The sequence below is a fragment of the Lipomyces doorenjongii genome (assembly GCF_038497915.1).
Source record: "Lipomyces doorenjongii strain NRRL Y-27504 unplaced genomic scaffold V1508scaffold_5, whole genome shotgun sequence".
Lineage (NCBI taxonomy): Eukaryota > Fungi > Ascomycota > Lipomycetes > Lipomycetales > Lipomycetaceae > Lipomyces > Lipomyces doorenjongii.
Genome location: NW_027118072.1, coordinates 286,294 through 305,327, shown reverse-complemented (window position 1 = coordinate 305,327; position 19,034 = coordinate 286,294). Strand labels below are relative to the sequence as shown.

Here is a 19,034-nt window from a genome sequence, read left to right as displayed (position 1 = left end):
CGCCGAAACTGTCACAAAATAGAGGGACAGTTACGGCATATTCGCACCGTGACTTTCATATGCCGAATATTCAGGAGTCATCCTAGCCCATACCCAGAAGTTTATCGTCAAAAAAATTCGGGAATCAAGCCTCTGTCGCAGTTCAATAAGTGCAATTAATATGACCTCGGCTCGGGTCGACGTTATTTCATGTTACGTGGTTTAAAGTTACTTGGGACAGTTGAAATATTTGTCACTTTTTCATTACGGTATAGTGCTGCGCTTCCGAAACCGTGGGCGAAAGTTAGCAAACACGATATCATCCGTCGCCACATATACAGAGGCTTTGCTGCTTCCCACAGCATTCAACAGCCGCTTCTACGGATAAAATCTCGACTTAAATCGATGGCGGACCTTGAGTCTCAACCTAAGTTTGCAGAATCTAGTGCAGAAGTGCAGGCTCCAATAACTGCTTCGAAGCGTTCCAATGGCGAACTGAGAAATATCCCAATTCATTTCGACCGTCAAGCCGAAAACAAAAAGGCTGAAGATGGACACAATGCAAAGAGAGTGAAGAGGAGACATAATCGAAAGCCTAAGCCCATAGTTGTGGAGAAGACATCCCCGGACGGGTATCTTCTATGCGATGTTATGGAACTGCGGGAATCATTGGGCTTGCACGTAGATGTGAAGACAAGCGAAGACGGCAAGTCGTTCATTCTCGAACAACAGCCTACTACGGAGTTTCGGTACACTGAACTTTATATTGCAAAACTAAGCTCCACGGGAGACGGTATTGGTGTTGACAAACTTGAAGGCGGCACTTCTGAGATTATTGTGGTCCCATATAGCATTCCTGGCGATCTAGTGAAAGTCAAGATCTATAAGCGCCTTGAGTATGTATTGTGGCCGACACCGATTAAGTTGTAAACCTAACGGTATTTAGGCATTACTCGTTGGCGGATTTGGAGGCAGTTTTATCTGGCGGACACGACCGTGACGACTCTCTCGTCAGATGCAAGTATTTCACAAAATGTGCGGGTTGTCAATTGCAAATGTTACCGTACGAAGAGCAGTTAAGACACAAACGTGAGGTCATTGTGCGGGCCTACAAAAATTTCTGCAAAGTCTCAGATGGCGTAATTCCAGAAATTGGCGACACAATTGGTTCGCCATTACAGTATGGGTACCGAACGAAGCTGACACCACACTTCGATGTCCCTCGGAATGGCCACCTACCAACAGTCACACCGATTGGATTCACACAAAAAGGTAGATCTTTTGTTATTGACATTGAAGAGTGTCCTATTGGCACGCCTGCTATAAATGAAGCGTATAAGAAGGAGCGGATCAGGGTTAGAGATAACATATATTCCTACAAACGTGGCGCAACTCTACTCCTCCGTGAAAGTCTGGAGATGGACGAGACTACTAACGAAACTAAAAAATCGGTTTGTATCGATTCCAAGGATACTGTTACGGAATATGTCGATAGGTACCGGTTTAAGTATCCAGCAGGTGAGTAACATAGTAACATAGTCGTGAAAATATTTGCAAACATACTAACTGATTATGTAGGAGACTTTTTCCAGTGTAATAGCTCTGTGCTTCCTCGAGTCACCGAATATGTCAACTCTCAACTCAAGCTGCGTTTGTCTAATGACGAATACAAGCCATTACCGGCGCCCAAGTATTTAGTTGACGCTTACTGTGGATCTGGTCTGTTCAGTATAACTTGCAACGAAAGCGTGGAGGAAGTCATTGGAGTTGAAATTTCCCCAAAGAGTGTCGCATGTGCCACATCCAATGCGCAGGACAATAATATTACCAATGCTGAGTTTGTTCTCGGAGATGCAGCAGTAATTTTCGGGGTAGGCTTATGAGCTTGTCGGTTTACGTAAGGGATTGCTAATAGCATATACAGAAGATTCGAACTCCACCTAATGAGACTTCCATGATTTTGGATCCACCGCGAAAAGGCTGTGATAATAACTTTTTAAATCAACTTCTTGATTATCTTCCGCGCAGGATTGTGTACGTGTCTTGCAATGTCCATACGCAAGCCAGAGACATTGGCTATATTTTGAAAGATCCTCGTGGATTAAAGTATCATGTAAATAGTATTCGTGGCTTTGATTTCTTCCCTCAGGTAATCTACATGAGTCTCATAAGATTTGATTAGGTGTAATACTAACGCGTTCTGATTAGACTCATCATGTTGAGAGCGTTGCTGTGTTAACGCTACAGGATTAGGAAGTTTTGAGTCAAGAGCGCAAATGTGGTAGCTGAAGATACCATTGTGCATATTTCACCCATGCAAGTTGTACATTTCAAATTGCATCCGTATGACATTATACGTATTTAGATGTACTAATCCATATACAAGCGGACATTTACATTGGCTATCAGTTACAAAATCGTACTTATTAGAGTAGTATTTTTTATCCAAACTAAACTCCATACTCCTACTATGTCGATCAATGCCTAAACGTGTAAAAACTCATATATTATTTGACAGAAAACAGCTCATGAAATAGCCGTAGTCCCACCAAGACCGCTGTCTTCATCTTCGGACTCGATCTTCGCCGACTCGCTGTTCTCCCCAGCAAGTAGAGATTTATCAATAGGTCGCCGTGGCCATTTTCTTACTCTGTCGATTCCAGACTCAGGATATAACCATTCCAAAACTCTCAGAAGTAGATAGTCGATAACGACGCACATGACGAAAAGCTTTCCAGCCCATATTCCGCAGCCGTAGTATCGTTTAAGTCGATCGATCACCGGCTCATTGTCGATTTTTGCAACGCTATCGTAAACGTTTTCAGTTCTACGAGCGACATCATGCCAACCGTACATGCCTTTGACTTGCTCATGAAACTTCGATGTATCGACCGCCTTGGACTCGATCAATTTAATTGCTTCCAGCGTGGATTGAGTCAGAGAATCCTCAGAAGGCGAAGAAAAAATGGTCATGTGCGAGGGAAGTACTTCCGGTATGCCCCCAACTTTTGTCGTAACAACGAGTAAGCCACAGGATGCAGCCTCCACCAACACTGTTCCGAATGCCTCGGTCAGCGTAGGATGCAAGTAAATATGCCCTTTCACCATTACATCGCGCACATCTTCATGCCGAATACTACCGACAAGCTCTACTCTTTCTTGGAGTTGGAACTTCTCTCTCATTTGCTCAAGATCTATCTCCCGCGGTCCACTCCCAGCGATGATAAATCTCACTGTCGGGTGAATCTTGCAAATATTGGGAATAACAGCTGTCAACAAATCTGCGCCTTTATTAGGATATAATCTTGAAATGACGATGATCTTTACTAAATTATTGATATTAGATTCAATATTAACACAATCACAATGACCTACATACTATATTCAGAAGACGCTTTGGAAGGGTCAGGTCGAAAGTTGGAAGCCACGACAGCGTTCGGTATGACACTGACGGTAACTGGATCTAAAGACGCCCGTAGAACAGTATTTTCCTTGCTGTATAGTCAAACTTAACACACTATATCAAAGGGATTGAGTTCTATGCAAAGCATACCATGTGTGTGAGACGCAAATAACATGTCCAATGTCACTTAACGTAAATTTCAGCATTTTGTTGCCCAAAATACTGCCTGGGTCTGCAAACCCAAACAGCGAGTGGTCAGTGAAGACAGTCCGTAAACCCATGGTCCGGCTATGTAGAATTGCCTCAAGGCACAGACTGCTTAGACTTCCATGTCCGTGAACAATTTCGATCTCTTCTCGGATCAATACATTCCGTAAAATAGGAAAGAAAGAGAAGACTGACGGAAAAGTTGACTCCCTGTACAGAACATAAAATGGCACATAGTAGACCTTAAGCCCATGCGTTAGATAACGCACACCAACTCGAGAGCCATGTGCGTGCGTAATAATGATCACAGAGTGCCCCAATGATATGAGTTTCTGTAGTAATTATTAACTAGGCTGCGAATACTTCATTCCAGTTTTAATCGTACTTACTGAGGAAAGCTGATAAATATGTGACTCAATACCTCCTGGTTGAGGGTAAAAGAAATCCGAGACCATACTTATTATAAGATCGTAAGCGATTTTCCACGAGAAATTGTCCGGGCACTTACGCTATGTTGTATGGCATTTTGGCGTTTTTCCTCTTGTTGTGAGTATATGATCAATGCTGCATCCGAGTTATTGCAATGGAATTTACATTAGCACAGGGGATGTTGATTGTGACTTGTAGATGCATGAACATTATTATTATGGCGCTCCACAGCTCGGGCCGCTTTAAACGAATAGGGTCGGTGCGGCTTGGGCACTCCCGTGAAATCCCGTAACAACGGCCTGTAGCCAATGTAAAGCACTGAATCGTGCGAAATCTACAATACTCTACTATATATGGGATTCTGGAATTCTGAAACATTGAGAGAGTGCTCCTTGTGAAGACATTTACAGACTCATTCCAACAATAACACGTATAGCGCCTCTCGCCCAATAAGCTCCCTCGTCGAGTAATTGTTTCAAACAAGTGGCTCTGCGACCAAGAAATATATGCAAATACCCGGTGTAATCAATAATATCACCAACGCCATGATATAGATACCTTATAATCCCAACCAATCATGCAAAATATCGAAACTCTTATTTACTAAGATCAATATCAAAACTTGTGCCGCATCTATATGAATGTTAGTGAGAACAGCAACAAGATCAGACAGGAAGACAAATACCCGCAACTGGAGCTAGCCCGTGGATTATTAATGATCTTAAACTGGCTTCCGATAAGTTCGGTAGTATAGTCGATTGTTGAATCCTTAAGAATGCCAAGTGACATCTCATCCATGACCACCTTCGCGCCGTTAAGATCGAAGATACTACACACAGCAATGTTAGCAATTTTAAATTTATACAAGCAATGAATCACTCACGTGTCCTCATTGGGATCAAGAGTCTCTTTCAAACCCATAAGATACTGAAATCCATGGCAACCGCCACTTTCGACTGTCACACGAAGGAATAAGTTCGGATTGTTATCCGACTTTGTAATAGCATTTAGTCGCTAAAGAAATTATTAGACGCAAGTTAAGTTAGCAATCAAACATAACGTACTGCTGCAGCCCTTGGAGTAATGTACACCAGCATGTCATTCCCTTCTTCATCTTGCTTTGGATTGCCAATCATTGGCACTTTAGGCGAATTATCCTCTACCGCGCAGTCCACGTTCGGAACGAATTTGCTACTCTCTATCGTCTTTTCAGCATCTAGTGATATTGATCTGGTGAAATATGTCTGCCTAAATGCACCGAATACACATTTCTGACTCCAGACTTCACGCGTGCCGGTCGATATTGTTGCATTTGATGGGCCGAAATGTCGCAATCTCTCGCCAGTTTTATTAACCAGCACTGCTCGACTTGCTGATGTGACCAGATGTTTTCTGGCAACTAAAACTATATTCATGTTGATATTCGTTTGTTACAGGAAGGTTAAGGCATTTATCGGCGTAGAATGAATAGCATGTAGTGTCCGAAAGATTCCGTATCCAGTCTCTATAAGTCGAGGGTTGGTTTTGTAAGCAAGACCATTTCCCGCATATTAGCCATATACGCAAAGCACGACGTGCTCAAATCAAGGGTACGGGTAATGTCACGTGTCATTCGTCCACGCGTCGCGTTGGCGAAACAACCAAAATCAGCTCGTTGCCATGGCCTGCGTTCACCACCCGCATTATCTCTATAGACTCCGGCTCAGCCTTGTCTTGCATGTACTTTGCAGCTTACAATGTCAGCAGAGGAGAGGGACTTAACAGACGTACACAGAGCTCTGATTCAGGCGTTCATCGTGAATAGGAGATTCACATCTCGGGAACTGCAAAAGGCGCTCGCTAGTATATTAACAGTGTCCAGTAGGCTATACGCTATCGAGAATCGAACACGCATTAACAACTGATCTTAGATCAAATTGCACAAAAAGACACGGAAGTTGCTCCCGAAATCACAGCGCGTGATATCACTGAGGCACAGATTGACGACTATATCGGAGCAGCGAATTCTGCTCTATATCGTCTGGATTACGAAATCCGTTGCTTAAGAAACTCAGATAACTCTCTAACATGGCAACTGGTACGTTATTTATTATGCGTCTACGTTCTGTGTGTTCCATTAATCATGATTTGACTACTAGGAAGTTTTGGAATAGACGAGAGACGCGCCTTGCGGATGGCATTACTTCCGCGGAAGCGGCCTGTATCGGAAGGTTTCTTGTAAGAATATAAATGAAGAGACATTGTAATATACAATACGGTCATTCAATACAGTACCTGGCTATGATTACGACATTGATCTCATGGCTTTTAGTATGTCACGCCTCTCAAGCGGTAAACTATTATACATTTCACTGAAATTATCCGGATCCCAAACAATAAAATGCGAGAATACTACGCTATTTCTACAACGAAAGGCAACACGATTGCAACTACTTCGTATCAAATCCTTCAACCTAAGATCTTGTACTAAACATTTTTAACGCATCGCAACCATGTGCGGCCCATTGGCATCGTACATCGGTTCAGGAGAGTTATCGAATGTTGCAGGCTCCGGCTCGCAAGTCTGTGGCCGTGAAGGTTGTACTGATTTCTCCTTGGACAATCGAGAACCTTGCGGCTCGAGCTCCTTCATGTGGTACCATCGTGCAATCCAACGATTAGCTCGTCTAAATGCGGTAGCTAATGATCGACTCTCCTCGCCAAAATCGTTCCCTAAGTTTGAATCTCGGACACCTGAAAGGCTGCTCATAATGTGACTATTGAGAGTGTTGAGATCAATGTTCTTGCGCTTATGTGAAGATGCTGCCGAGGCCATCATTTCAAAGCTGACCAATATCTGCTCGTCTTCCGATTGCTCAAAAGGATCACGGGTGCGAATCTTTTTCCAAGTTCGTTTTATTGCACCTTCTTGATATCTCGCACGCTTGCGTCGTCGATCAGAGACTCTAACGAGATGTTCCACTTCAATCGAGCATTTCTCCTCTCTCCGATTGGCAAGCTCCGTAGCCGCGGATTCTGACTTACTCTGTTTTTTTGGAGGCTTCATGGCCGTCTTCATATTTAGTAGAGGGGATGACGCACTAAAGGTCCGCTGAGACACATCAGAATCGGACACATCCATATGTTCGCCCAAGCCCTCACTCCGGTCATGTCCATGAGACGTTTTCCCAGTGGCGGCCTCGTCTTCATACTTAAAAGACTTCTTTATCTTGCGCTGCTTTTTCTGATGTGAAGCACCCTCATCTTTAGGCTTGGTGGCAGCATCTGAAGTAGAAGCGTTCTCAAGATGGCCTAATAGTCGTCAGGACTAGACGTCGCTATACAAGGTTAAAAAACAGTACATACGCTTCCGCTCTTGGATCATTCGTTCGGCAAACTCCTTCTCGGGATCCGTGTCGACATTCTCCTTGTCCAGGTCTTCCGGTGACAAAGTCATAAAGGCTGGTATTTTCATACCACCTTCCTGCCCGTATCCAAATGGATTGGCACGCAATTGCTCAGGACTCAAATCAGATTCCAAGTATACCCACATCAACCACAGGAACGCTTTGGCCCTGGATTCACTTGAGACTGACGTGTTCATGATAAAATCATAAAACTCGAAGGGTTCAACAAAAAACAAGTCCGTTACACGTCGCGCGTAAGTAGCTAATATAAACACCAAGTTGATCGGATTCGTACGTGGCAGCCGAGGTTGTAGTAGCAGTTGATCAAGCGTACTGGGCTCGGGTCGATCTTCGCATGCTCCCTTTAGAATACTTTTCAGACGCGGAGCATCCTGCAATTGCTTGTACGCAGTCGGATCAGAATACGTCTGGAGTGATGGAATTGGGTGGTATGTTCGTAATTGTGCGCGCATCTCTGGGAAGACTATAGAGACATTGGTGAGATTCTAATGATCCATACGTCAATTCGAAAGGTGACACATACAATTCAGTGTGGTATTCATCCGGCCAATATTGACCAGCAGGCATACCATTGCAATATTCAAACCGGCCTGCCGATCGCCGAGGAGTTTCTCTCGCAGTACTCGCGACGACTTCGACGAGCGCGCCATCGCGTCAATATAAATCTCTGAATATGTATGGTTCGGCGATCCGTCGTAACTATTAGTAAATACTCGGGTCTCGTCGTAAAATAATGTTTTCAAGAAATCGTATTGAATATCATTGCGCCACAGCGGCTCGCCGTCTTTCTTCTTAATATGCCGGATCTTAGAATTGATTAGGAGCGTCTGTGACCGTGCACCAGGTCTAGCCGATCCATTCTTTGTCGAGGCTGCATTTCCATTGGCATGGTGTCGGTGGTGCCGGGTGCCGCTTGAGCCTCTCTGAGACGTATACATAGACAGTGGCGGCGGCTGCTGCTGCTGCTGCTGCTGCTGTTGCTGATAAAACGTCTCATAATCGTAACGAGCATTTACATTCGTCATCTCTATAAGACGCTTGTGACCAATTTCTTAAAACTGCGCTCCGTAATAAATGTATGGAGGCGGGGTGAGATATAGGACTGATATCGAACGGCGAGACGAGGCGGGCGGCAACAACAACGCACTGCTGTAGTGCAGGGGGTTCTGCGGCCGCACCAAGTCGCGATGATGCCTTGCCCAACGGCGTAGTGTCAAATGCTGAGACAATTAGACAATTATAACCTTAACAATGGCATTGGTAGGATGGATTAAACGTCAGAAAATTTCTTCGTCGCGATTGAGTATTAGCGATGAGTCCTAAATCCGTGACCATATTGAATAGGTCGTGCTTACCGCAACTGTGAGATAGCACAGGTAACAATAGATAGATTAGGTATATTCCCATTGCAACAATGAATACGGACAAGTCTGTCGTTTAGGATGATTGAATGAGTCAACCTGATCGTAACTGATCGTCGATTGATCATCTGTCTTTTGGATACTAATAATTATTTTAGACGTGATATACTGAAATTGGACTTTCTGCGCTATGGCTTCTGAGAACGGAGTTAATACGCCTCCCATTTATGGTGACGAGGTACCAGCCGTTGCGAAGCCCAAATCTGTTACATTCGCAGAGCCAGAGATCGAAGCGGACTCGGTTTCTGATGACGAAATCAAGGAAGAGAAGCCTGTTGGTCTTCCGCCGCAGCCAGATAATCCAGATTTCTCCAAACTGAATCCTCTGAGTATAGAGATCATAGCGAGGTCCGTGAAGTGTGATTTTAGGTGATAATAACAAGATGCTGACATAACTCGTACAGACAGGCGACCATCAACATTGGTACAATCGGTCATGTGGCGCACGGAAAGGTAACGCTGGAACTGGATTCTGTATTAGTGCATCGTCATATACTAATGTAGCGATAGAGTACCGTTGTTAAAGCACTTTCCGGAGTCCAGACTGTTCGATTCAAGAATGAAGTGCGTGTGATCTCGAGAATGTCGCTGTCCTCTAGTAGCTAACTGACAATGTGAAGCTTGAGCGAAACATTACTATTAAACTCGGCTATGCGAACGCTAAGATTTATAAATGCGATTCTCCAACTTGCCCTAGACCGGATTGCTACCGGTCATTTAGATCTGAGAAGGAGGTGTCGCCTCTGTGTGAAAGAATAGGATGCAATGGTCGGTATCAATTGTTGCGACATGTTAGGTATACAAGATTTTTTCAATATATCATGGGAAATAATTCTGACATCAACAGTTTCGTTGATTGCCCGGGTCACGATATTCTTATGTCTACTATGTTGTCAGGAGCTGCAGTTATGGACGCTGCGCTGCTTTTGATCGCAGGGAATGAATCTTGCCCTCAGCCTCAGACAAGTGAGCACCTGGCTGCCATCGAAATTATGAAACTCAATCACATTATTATTCTCCAGAATAAAGTTGATCTTATGCGAGAATCGAATGCGTTGGAACATTATCAAAGCATTTTGAAGTTTGTGAAGGGAACTGCAGCGGACAAGGCACCTATCATTCCTATTTCCGCACAGCTAAAGTACAATATTGACGCAGTCAATGAATATCTAGTCAAGTCTATTCCAGTGCCACCTAGAGACTTTTTGGCCACTCCAAAGCTCATTGTTATTCGATCATTTGATGTTAACAAACCTGGTTCGGAGATCGATGATTTGAAGGGTGGAGTCGCCGGTGGCAGTATCTTGACTGGTGTCCTGCGGTTAGGAGATGAGATTGAAATAAGACCCGGTATCGTGACCAAGGATAACGAGGGCAAGATCCAGTGCAGACCTATTTTCAGTCGCATCATTTCTCTATATGCTGAACATAATGATCTAAAGTTTGCTGTCCCGGGTGGACTCATTGGTGTTGGAACGAAGATCGACCCTACTCTTTGCCGAGCTGATCGTCTGGTCGGACATGTACTTGGATCTAAGGGAAAGCTTCCGGAAATCTACACCGAAATTGAGATCAACTACTTCCTGTTGCGAAGACTTTTAGGCGTCAAGACGGATGAGAAGAAGCAAGCTCGTGTTCAGAAATTGACTAAGAACGAGATTCTGATGGTGAATATTGGATCAACTGCGACGGGTGCTCGTGTTGTCGGTGTGAAGGCTGTAAGTTATTTGTGGCATTCGCTGATAACTGCATGAGGACTGACGAAAATTTTAGGATTTGGCCAAGCTTCAGCTTACATCTCCTGCATGTACGGAGATTGGAGAGAAAATTGCTTTGTCTCGAAGAATTGAGAAGCATTGGCGGTATGTCTCAGTTTGGTCCGGTTTTACTAGCTTTGCCTTGGCTAATTGCAGTTTAGATTGATCGGCTGGGCCACTATCAAAAAGGGAGTCACGCTCAAACTGGCTGAGTCTAGTGCATAGCGTTTCAAAATCACATTATATCGGGTTAAATGTTTCGCAATTTTAGTTTGTTGTACTGGCTACTCTCTGTAAATGTATGTGTTGTACGAGTGACTCCACACAATATGTTATATGAATGGCCTTAATTTGGAAATTTCCGTGTCTATGTAATGTTTGGCCATTACTTTCATCTTGTGCGGTGACTTGCTGAAATTTGGAGCTGAAATCAGCGTTTCAAGCGTATGCGTTCGAATGCAATCAAAGCATTTATCCATTGCGAATATCCGATTTCGCTTACATTATCTTATACGCCATATATTCTAATAATATTTCTTTACAAATGCAATAGAGTTGTGGTCGCCATCGCTAGAAATAGACAATTGATGCACATCCTTCGCAGTAGCCGAACACGGCTTTCGTATTCTCCTACTCTTATTGTCTACCATCGTTGACGCCATTGCCTTCAAATATATGCTTCTGTATAGAGCTCTGGATGTATGCACTGTTCGCTTCGGAAAGTTTTGCTGATAGTGTCTTCTGACGATTTATATATCCTCCTAGTAAAACTGAAATTTTCTTCTCCTGGCTGTTGGCTTTCTGAGCCGCCGCAAATAATGCGGTTCCAACTATTTCTAGCACTTCTTCTGTATCCAGGAAATCGTCTTCCGAATTGCTAGTATGGTAACCTTTACTGCTCATGATCGACAATTGGGCGATGGTATTCCCGCATATATGTGACGAGATTCAATAATGTCGTGCGCGTTTAATGATAAAGAATCCTGCAGCTCAACATACAGGATAGATTATTGCTATTTCCAAGTGCGATGAGAATTCCTACAACTGGTCGCTCTGCTGATGGTTGGATCTTGATTGCAGGTGGCGTAATATCTGCGAAGATAATACCAACACCTGAAGATTCAAAGAATTTTCAGTGCGGCTGGAGCAAAAGGCTGGGACTTCGAACGCTGGAGCTTAATGCCACCCACCTTACAATACAATATGGCGATGCGTAGTCGGCACATATAATTTATACTACATATCTACAAATATCTTATAGAACTCATATAATAAAGTAATCAAACAAGTCCTGCCAACTTAAATGGATTTCGTTCGAACGAATCTAGCACGACCTCGGAAAATTCCTCTAGTCCACCGAGAGCTAACACCTCGTCTTCAATCAACTTGACCGCCTTAGTTCTCAGAGTGTCATCCAAGTCGGGAAGTACTGCTGCCACCCCTTTAGCATTCAGTACATAGCCGTTAGGCATTGGATACTTCATCACGTCCGAAACAATTAAGTCTCGATATTCTCGGGCAATAGCAGCATTAACAGGATCTGCATCGTTAATTTCAGCATCGGTAATGAGTTTGTTTCTATCCACAACTGTGGGTCGAGGCAGCTCGCGTCTCAATACAGTCGACCGTCTCAGTAGCACTCTTTGTTCCTCCTTCTTCTTGAGTTCTTTTATCTTGCGTTCACGCTCACCAGCGTCCTCTTCCAATTCTGCCTCTTGAAGCTCTGTTTCTAGAGAAACTTCCTGTTCTTCCTCTGGTGCAACTAAATCAAAGTCGTTCTTGGGCTTAGGCAGACCTTTAAATCCAGACTTTAGTAAACTTTGTATATTAAACTTCGGTTCTGGCTCGCTTTTGGGCTCTGGCGGACTCTGGAATCCCACATTTGTGAAATCCTGTTCGCTAGCCTGAGGTGCCGGGAGTGAGAGTTTTCGGCGTTTCGCGATCTGCTCAACTTCTTGCAACTTCTGCAATCTCTCAGCCCTGATAATCGCCTGTCGTTCCGCCGCCTCCGCTTCTTGCGACTCATCTTTGGGCCGTTTCTTGTGAGAAGCGTTAGGATCTTCGGAATCTTTCCGTCTAGCGCCATAGTGCCGGGTTCGAGTATCAAACGCTTGTTTCTCTTGATAGTTCTGCGTAAGCTCCTCAGTTGTATCATAGAAACCCGGATTAGGCTGATGCTCGAACGGAATGTCCGCATTGTAGTCCATCTCGTTACGGTTCTTCTTGACCAATTTCACGCTGAAACCAAATATTAGCATTATGAAATCAATACCTAGATAAAATCCAGCTTACTTGATACCAGCTTGTTTCAATTCTCGACGCTTTTGTAAGACGGCAAGTCGTCGACTTTCCTCTACCAAACGCTCTCTGTCTTTCCGCTTCGCCTTTTTTCCTTGAGTATTTGCTAATCGAGCCCTAGCCTCAGATAACATTTCTTTCTCATCTTCGTCCATATCAATAGCGTCGGGCCGCGCAGGTCTATAAAATATCAGTTAGCACCGGACATAAGCAAAACTGCATATTACTGTTGAACTTACTTCGATTCTGGATCGGGATCAATCTCTCCCGGTCTCAGTTTCCGGATCTGATCTGGGGCTTGAGCTTCGCTTCCAGGTCCAGATAGTCCAAACTCGCCGCTTTCCATAGCCTCGGCATCATCCAGCAGCTTCTGATATCGCTCGAGACACTGTGTGGCTGTCCGTCCAACAATTGGAGCAATGGTGCGCCATTGTGTTGGCATCAATTTGGCCAAATGTAAAAGCTTCTCATCTTCTTCTCTAGACCATTCAATTTTCTTAATTGCTGGATCTAGCCATTCAGTCCACCGCGCCTTCACTTGCTTTGCTGTCTTACGGGCGAGCAATGAGGACACGCGCGCCCATTGGTTTAATCCGTATTTTGCGATACTAGGAGTCGAATCAGTATCAAATCTCAAACACGTTTCACTACCGTCTATTAGGCTTACGCGGCACGTAGAATCTCGTCTAGGAAAGCAGTTAGTACGAGGTTCACTGAATCACTTCAGACCATCTTCAACACACGCCTATGATCAAACCCACCTTCGACGTTAGTCCAGACTCCTCCCTTAATGTAAGCCGGCATATTCCAGTCCAGTCAAAGGATACTTGATGATAAAGTCAATATTCCAATATATCAAACGAACAGTAAACTTTCGGTCGTAACGATTTTCGCGATCTCGAATGATTCTAGTGCACAATCGTACTTCACAGATTTGCCCCCTGTCAAAACCTATGGGCACAAATGGGACAAATATGATCCATATAGGGCACAGCCATCCCGACATTCGTTTTGGCTCCAAATATAATACCTGAGATACTGTGGAATAGATTCTACACTTGTTATGGAATCATTGCTTGATAACTATGCTATAAAATCACATTGATTACTTGTTATACCCATCAAAACATTACTATCCCACCGTTCCCTATACACCGAGTCAACCCTCAAGTCAACTATAGTCATGTGACTCCCATTAGTATATTACAAGACGTTTCTGATTTATCAAGCTTAAACAAATGGCTTAAAGCCTAGAACTGCATCTTTTGCACTGCCCTTTCCCGCATACTACTGATGCTGATTCTAAGTAACCGGACTGATAACCCCACGATGCTGGATGTGATATCCGTGAATCAGAGAGTATGCCTGAACTAGTACTACCAACCGGCACAAGATTCCTGCCGAAGAATACGGGATGAAGTATCGCCGGATTATCACTGCTATAGACTGTTGAGGCAGATTTGCTGGCAGTCGGCATTATTGGACAGGCTCTGGGTGTTGATGATTGATCACGAGTATGCGAGACAACCTAATAAGAATGAGATGATCAACTACGACTAGCAAGTAAATATCGTGCAACAGACGGGTCTCTTCTTTTGAACCATTGGTAGCATGATATATTTGCCGATAGATAGATGGGTTGGGTCGATATTAAGACCGTGAAACCGAATGTATAATACTGCCAGCTAAATTTCGGCGCCGCAGTGAGTTTGGCGCGGCTCCGAGAAATTGATCACTTGTGTCTGGAGGAGTCAACTCGCGTCGGCCATAAAACACAATTCGGCAGATCAACTCTACGGAGGGAGTGATACGGCAGCTTCTCAAAATATTTGGATACAAATGACGAATCCAAATAAGCCGTTGGTCGTTTTTCAAAACTGTATTCTCCGGCCGCAGCACTTTGCGAAGGAAATCTTTCCTAATCCTACGACGCTTACGATTCTACCAACGCAGAAATGGGCAATTACGGGCACTCACAAGACTAGGTTTCTTGAAGCGCTTGCAGGACGGTATACCGCGATTCCAGCGGAATCGAGGTCGTATCCATTTTTGGAGAAGTCCGTTTGGCCTGCTTCTGTCACTTCTTTGGTTACCTTTGCGACAGATATAAGGCCCGCATACCTGTCGGCGAGATATGAGTCATACAGGGAACCAGAGGACGTCAATTTAGCAACCTTTTTGAAGAAGTCGCTAGATAGTGCGACTGATGGGAAGTCTCCCGAGGAGCAGAGGCAGGTTTATGAGAGCGTTGTCAAGAGACTAGAATTGGAGCCGTTGTTGAGTCAATGGATTGTAACTCTAAGCAACGGTCAAATGAGACGTGCGCGGATAGCTCGAGGTTTGCTGTCCAGTCCAAAGATGATATTGGCAGACGAGCCATTTTGTATGTCTTCAGTATGATAAACGGCTATTTGTCAAGTAGACGTCTAACAACTACTCAGTGGGCCTTGATCCTGTCTCTACTTCAACACTATCCAAGCTATTGGGCGAGTTGGCTCCTGCACCCCAGGTCATTCTCGGCTTACGGGCACATGAGCCTGTCCCTGATTGGATTTCCCACGTAGCAGTCATCGATGAGTCGGGACTTATTAAAGGCGGGACAAGAGATGAAGTTAGGGAAAATCTGCAGGAGCTTCTAGACAGGCGGACCAGCATCTTCATTGATCGATCCTACAACTTTACAGCCGCTAAACTTTTGCCACCAATACGATCAGGCATTGACTCAATAATTCGTATAAATGACATCACCATCGCCTATAAAGGGAAAGTTGTTTTGAAAAATTTAAAGTGGACCGTCAGACGAGGAGAACGCTGGCACTTGCGTGGTAACAACGGTATGTGCCAATTGATTAATAGCTGTTAGCAGATCGAATCCATTGACAACCGTAAGGTACCGGAAAGAGCACTCTGCTGTCCCTGATAACCGCTGACCATCCTCAGTCGTGGAACTCGAAGATTAACCTCTTCAACGAGCCACGAAAGGTTGGTCGTCAAAATTATTTCTCCATCAACAAAGTTATTGGCCATGCATCACCAGAGATTCATGCGATATTTCCTTCTACTTTGACAGCATTCCAAACCGTGTCGACTGGATTCACAGTTGGAAGTTTCCTCCCTCCCTCCAGCGCAAGTCATGTTGCAGGCATTTTGACCAAGGAAGAACAGAATAAGCGCATTCACAGCCTTTTAGAGTACTTCAACGTGAACCCGGAGACACTATTTTCCGATCTGACTTTGAACGATCAGAAGCTGGCACTATTCATGCGCGCAATTGTCAAAAACCCAGAAATTTTAATCTTGGACGAAGCGTTTTCAGGGATGAACGACGAAAGCATATTCCGTTGCAAACAGTTTGTGGATGACTGGGGCGGAACAGTCATTGCTATCGGCCATGTTGAGGATGAGATCCCTAGATGCGGCAAATACATCCGACTCCATGGTGGAGACAACTTAGCAGAACAAGGAGATGTCGAAAATTCAGTGATATAAACACAGATTGCACAAGCATCTGTTCATTTGCAAATATAATTCGGTTGGTAGATGAAGGCGCAGTTTTGGTAGATTGACTCATGTGGTAAAAAGTTATTGGTGTAGAGAAGTTGATAGAATTGATATATTGTCGTCAGAATTCCCAAATTTTGTCACGACTGATCTGATTCCAAATGGGTGTATACCGTCAATGTAGTGCAGGATAGGGATACAAATCCAGTAAAACTATACGTATAGGGCTGTAGTGTGCTATCATTATGCGTTTGTGCATACATTGGGAAGAACGGTCGGAGCATAGGACAATTCTACTCCTTGTAATGGCCGATTCGTAGCAATATTTGGCTTTACGCAGGCCCGACGTGCAGACTGACGGCTCGTTCCCTTCACAATATTTTTTTCGGAACGAATTGAGTCTTTCCACGTCGCATCTGCACAACCACGCAACGGTTGTATTTTTACCATGTAAGAACACTTGGTTTCTACTTGCATAATTTTACTAATCCTACATGATTTGAATGATTCATCGTTTCAGTGTATTGACGTCGTATCCAGATTTCGAAATATACGCTTGAGGAGTTATTGGACATCTAACACGCTTCATCATGGGTATGGAATATACGAAGATTGGCACGGTCTCCGATGGAAAATTGACTCGTATTGCCTTGTAGCTCCCAAAAAAGGAACAAAGATGAGTCTTACCGACTTTTTGAAGGACGAGAGTATGTTAATTCCCTGCGGGCATAATATATCCTTGTGTGACTTGGACGGGTGCTGACACTTGGCGACAGCCTATGGATCTTGGGCCGATGAGATGGAGGATTTGCCTGTTTCAAGTAAGTGGTGAATTTGCTTGTACTATAGTGATTGCTCGTGGATGTTTGGCTTACTCCTAGTCTAGATGCTCCCCCTCCCGGTACGAACAATGACAATATGTGCTACGTTGTGATGCAATTTGCTGACTTGTACTTGTTTGCAGCCGAGAAATCATTTGCGGGATCTTCTTTTGATCGTTCTAGCGATCGTTATAACGACCGCGGAGACCGCAGCGACCGCGGCGACAGATATGGCTCTGGCGACCGCTTCGATCGCCCACCAAGGGGTAAAAAATGGCATGCATATATATAGCAATAGTTTGGTCTAACTAATTTTATACAGAATTTGATGACAAGGTTCGCGGAAGTCGATTTGAGAAGTATGAGCCTCGTGAAGAGCATGGCCGTGAACGTCCGGAGAGAGAGCCTCTCCCTATCCCCGACAAGCCCCCTTATACAGCTCACATTGGCAACCTTTCCAATGACATCGTGGAGGATATCCTTGCTGACTATTTCTCTGGCCTGAGCATTGACGGCATCCGCATCATGCGTGACAGATTGGAGCAACCAAAGGGTTTCGCATATGTCGAGTTTAAGGACAGGGAGTCGTTGGAGCAGGCCCTGGACAGAACTGGTGGTGACCTCCTTGGGCGTGTGATCCGGGTCAACGTTGCCGATCCTCGTAATCGATCCCTTGTGTACTTCGTTCGGAAATATCATGTTGCTAACTAATTGTAGCCAAGGAAGACCGTACTCAGGGTGACTGGAGATCTGGGCGTACCAACGAGCGGCGAGTAGTTTCCGACGGAAAAGTCCGCGACTTCGACAGCTGGGAGCGACGTGGACCACTACCGCCTCTTGCTTCCGAGGAGAACAGACGCCGAAGAAGCAGTGCTTTCAGCCCAAGCCGGTCGTCGTCTGGCAGCCGGTCCGTTCGGGGACAGGATGATGCACCCCCTGACAATCAGAGATCTTTCGACAACTGGAGATCCGGTGCTGCATTTGAGGGACTCCGAAAAACGGGAACGCCAAGTAGATCTCGAGAAGGTTCTGCAACACCTGACTCTGAAGACAAGCCTCGTCCTGCAGAGCGCAGGAGACTGAACCTCAAGCCCCGAACTCAGCCTATCGAATCGGAGACTCCCGCGCCAGCCCCTGTAGCTTCTAACAAGCCTAACCCATTCGGCGGCGCTGCTCCGGTTGACACCGCCAAGAAGCTCCGAGAACTGGAGGATAAGATGGCTGATAGAGTAGGGGAGCGCCAGCGCCAACGTTTGCAGCAGGAGAGGGAGCGAGAGTCTTCAGTGAGGACTGGACCGGGTGCTCCGGCTTCCCGCGGAAATCGTCGCGCACCTGTCACCGACCGCCGACCACGCACGAACAAGGACACCGAGGAAGAGAAGAAGGAGGAAGGTCCTGCAACTAAGCAATTCGACTTGCTACGAAAAGCCGCCACGTCTGATGATTTTGTTCCGGACGAAGATGACGAGGATCCCGCTACCGTCGTGGAGAGCGACATCAAGGCCGCTCCTGCTCCCTTAGAAGCCGCTATTGCGGAGACTGCCGAGAGCGCGAGCGAGACTGCTTCAAAGATCGCGGTGGAGGGTGATTCGGCGTGGTCTGTAGTTCCCAAGAATAAGCGTGCGACTAACGGAAAGTAGAGGTTAGAATTGCACAGCGCATTTGGGTCAAGGTACGGTTCGAGTATGGTTGGATGGGGTACTTGTTGCATCAAAAAGTATAGATTGGAGTCGTTCCCTGCTAAAGGGACAAAGAATGCCACGATGTCACGGGGGCAAATATTCTCTACTCAATTTCATTCTTCATTTTTC

General features: G+C 45.0%; 11 protein-coding genes across 11 annotated transcripts; 5 read left to right on the top strand and 6 right to left on the bottom strand.

Moving 5' to 3' along the window:
• Positions 1-630: 630 nt before the first annotated feature.
• Positions 631-2,232, top strand: V1508DRAFT_402250 (S-adenosyl-L-methionine-dependent methyltransferase; the record flags this gene model as incomplete). The annotated part of the gene is made up of 5 exons (XM_066938472.1): positions 631-875; positions 926-1,497; positions 1,558-1,850; positions 1,904-2,128; positions 2,188-2,232. The coding sequence occupies 5 exons, from the start codon at positions 631-633 to the stop codon at positions 2,230-2,232; spliced, it is 1,380 nt and encodes a 459-aa protein (XP_066798249.1).
• Positions 2,233-2,278: 46 nt separating this feature from the next.
• V1508DRAFT_453761 (uncharacterized protein) lies at positions 2,279-4,220 on the bottom strand. Its single transcript, XM_066942552.1, has 5 exons — positions 4,098-4,220; positions 3,979-4,045; positions 3,533-3,921; positions 3,359-3,474; positions 2,279-3,305 (listed from the first exon to the last, which is right to left on the bottom strand). Exons 1-5 carry the CDS (start codon positions 4,112-4,114, stop codon positions 2,506-2,508), a joined length of 1,389 nt encoding a protein of 462 aa, XP_066798248.1. The 5' UTR covers positions 4,115-4,220; the 3' UTR covers positions 2,279-2,505.
• Positions 4,216-5,529, bottom strand: V1508DRAFT_410491 (uncharacterized protein). Its single transcript, XM_066939329.1, has 4 exons — positions 5,083-5,529; positions 4,902-5,032; positions 4,704-4,847; positions 4,216-4,651 (listed from the first exon to the last, which is right to left on the bottom strand). Exons 1-4 carry the CDS (start codon positions 5,431-5,433, stop codon positions 4,615-4,617), a joined length of 663 nt encoding a protein of 220 aa, XP_066798247.1. The 5' UTR covers positions 5,434-5,529; the 3' UTR covers positions 4,216-4,614.
• Positions 5,530-5,668: 139 nt separating this feature from the next.
• Positions 5,669-6,387, top strand: V1508DRAFT_410488 (uncharacterized protein). The gene is made up of 3 exons (XM_066939328.1): positions 5,669-5,878; positions 5,929-6,095; positions 6,157-6,387. Exons 1-3 carry the CDS (start codon positions 5,755-5,757, stop codon positions 6,169-6,171), a joined length of 306 nt encoding a protein of 101 aa, XP_066798246.1. The 5' UTR covers positions 5,669-5,754; the 3' UTR covers positions 6,172-6,387.
• On the bottom strand, positions 6,192-7,336 carry V1508DRAFT_221232 (uncharacterized protein). The gene has a single exon (XM_066936266.1). The coding sequence runs from the start codon at positions 7,137-7,139 to the stop codon at positions 6,495-6,497; it is 645 nt and encodes a 214-aa protein (XP_066798245.1). The 5' UTR covers positions 7,140-7,336; the 3' UTR covers positions 6,192-6,494.
• V1508DRAFT_348939 (uncharacterized protein) lies at positions 7,326-8,363 on the bottom strand (the record flags this gene model as incomplete). The annotated part of the gene is made up of 2 exons (XM_066936741.1): positions 7,326-7,888; positions 7,949-8,363. The coding sequence occupies 2 exons, from the start codon at positions 8,361-8,363 to the stop codon at positions 7,326-7,328; spliced, it is 978 nt and encodes a 325-aa protein (XP_066798244.1).
• Positions 8,364-8,671: 308 nt separating this feature from the next.
• Positions 8,672-11,193, top strand: V1508DRAFT_410482 (P-loop containing nucleoside triphosphate hydrolase protein). Its single transcript, XM_066939327.1, has 8 exons — positions 8,672-8,891; positions 8,945-9,194; positions 9,251-9,299; positions 9,357-9,410; positions 9,467-9,642; positions 9,694-10,564; positions 10,620-10,708; positions 10,765-11,193. The coding sequence occupies exons 2-8, from the start codon at positions 8,977-8,979 to the stop codon at positions 10,826-10,828; spliced, it is 1,521 nt and encodes a 506-aa protein (XP_066798243.1). The 5' UTR covers positions 8,672-8,891; positions 8,945-8,976; the 3' UTR covers positions 10,829-11,193.
• On the bottom strand, positions 10,865-11,789 carry V1508DRAFT_410481 (uncharacterized protein). Its single transcript, XM_066939326.1, has one exon. It carries the CDS (start codon positions 11,504-11,506, stop codon positions 11,240-11,242), a length of 267 nt encoding a protein of 88 aa, XP_066798242.1. The 5' UTR covers positions 11,507-11,789; the 3' UTR covers positions 10,865-11,239.
• Positions 11,790-11,812: 23 nt separating this feature from the next.
• On the bottom strand, positions 11,813-13,803 carry V1508DRAFT_410478 (pre-mRNA splicing factor component-domain-containing protein). Its single transcript, XM_066939325.1, has 5 exons — positions 13,663-13,803; positions 13,569-13,587; positions 13,141-13,509; positions 12,896-13,081; positions 11,813-12,841 (listed from the first exon to the last, which is right to left on the bottom strand). The coding sequence occupies exons 1-5, from the start codon at positions 13,703-13,705 to the stop codon at positions 11,884-11,886; spliced, it is 1,575 nt and encodes a 524-aa protein (XP_066798241.1). The 5' UTR covers positions 13,706-13,803; the 3' UTR covers positions 11,813-11,883.
• An 839-nt stretch (positions 13,804-14,642) lies between these two features.
• V1508DRAFT_380932 (P-loop containing nucleoside triphosphate hydrolase protein) lies at positions 14,643-16,628 on the top strand. Its single transcript, XM_066937684.1, has 3 exons — positions 14,643-15,284; positions 15,343-15,735; positions 15,792-16,628. Exons 1-3 carry the CDS (start codon positions 14,741-14,743, stop codon positions 16,388-16,390), a joined length of 1,536 nt encoding a protein of 511 aa, XP_066798240.1. The 5' UTR covers positions 14,643-14,740; the 3' UTR covers positions 16,391-16,628.
• A 450-nt stretch (positions 16,629-17,078) lies between these two features.
• V1508DRAFT_430383 (uncharacterized protein) lies at positions 17,079-18,863 on the top strand (the record flags this gene model as incomplete). The annotated part of the gene is made up of 6 exons (XM_066941909.1): positions 17,079-17,109; positions 17,179-17,223; positions 17,289-17,303; positions 17,367-17,489; positions 17,546-17,884; positions 17,941-18,863. 6 exons carry the CDS (start codon positions 17,079-17,081, stop codon positions 18,861-18,863), a joined length of 1,476 nt encoding a protein of 491 aa, XP_066798239.1.
• Positions 18,864-19,034: the final 171 nt, after the last annotated feature.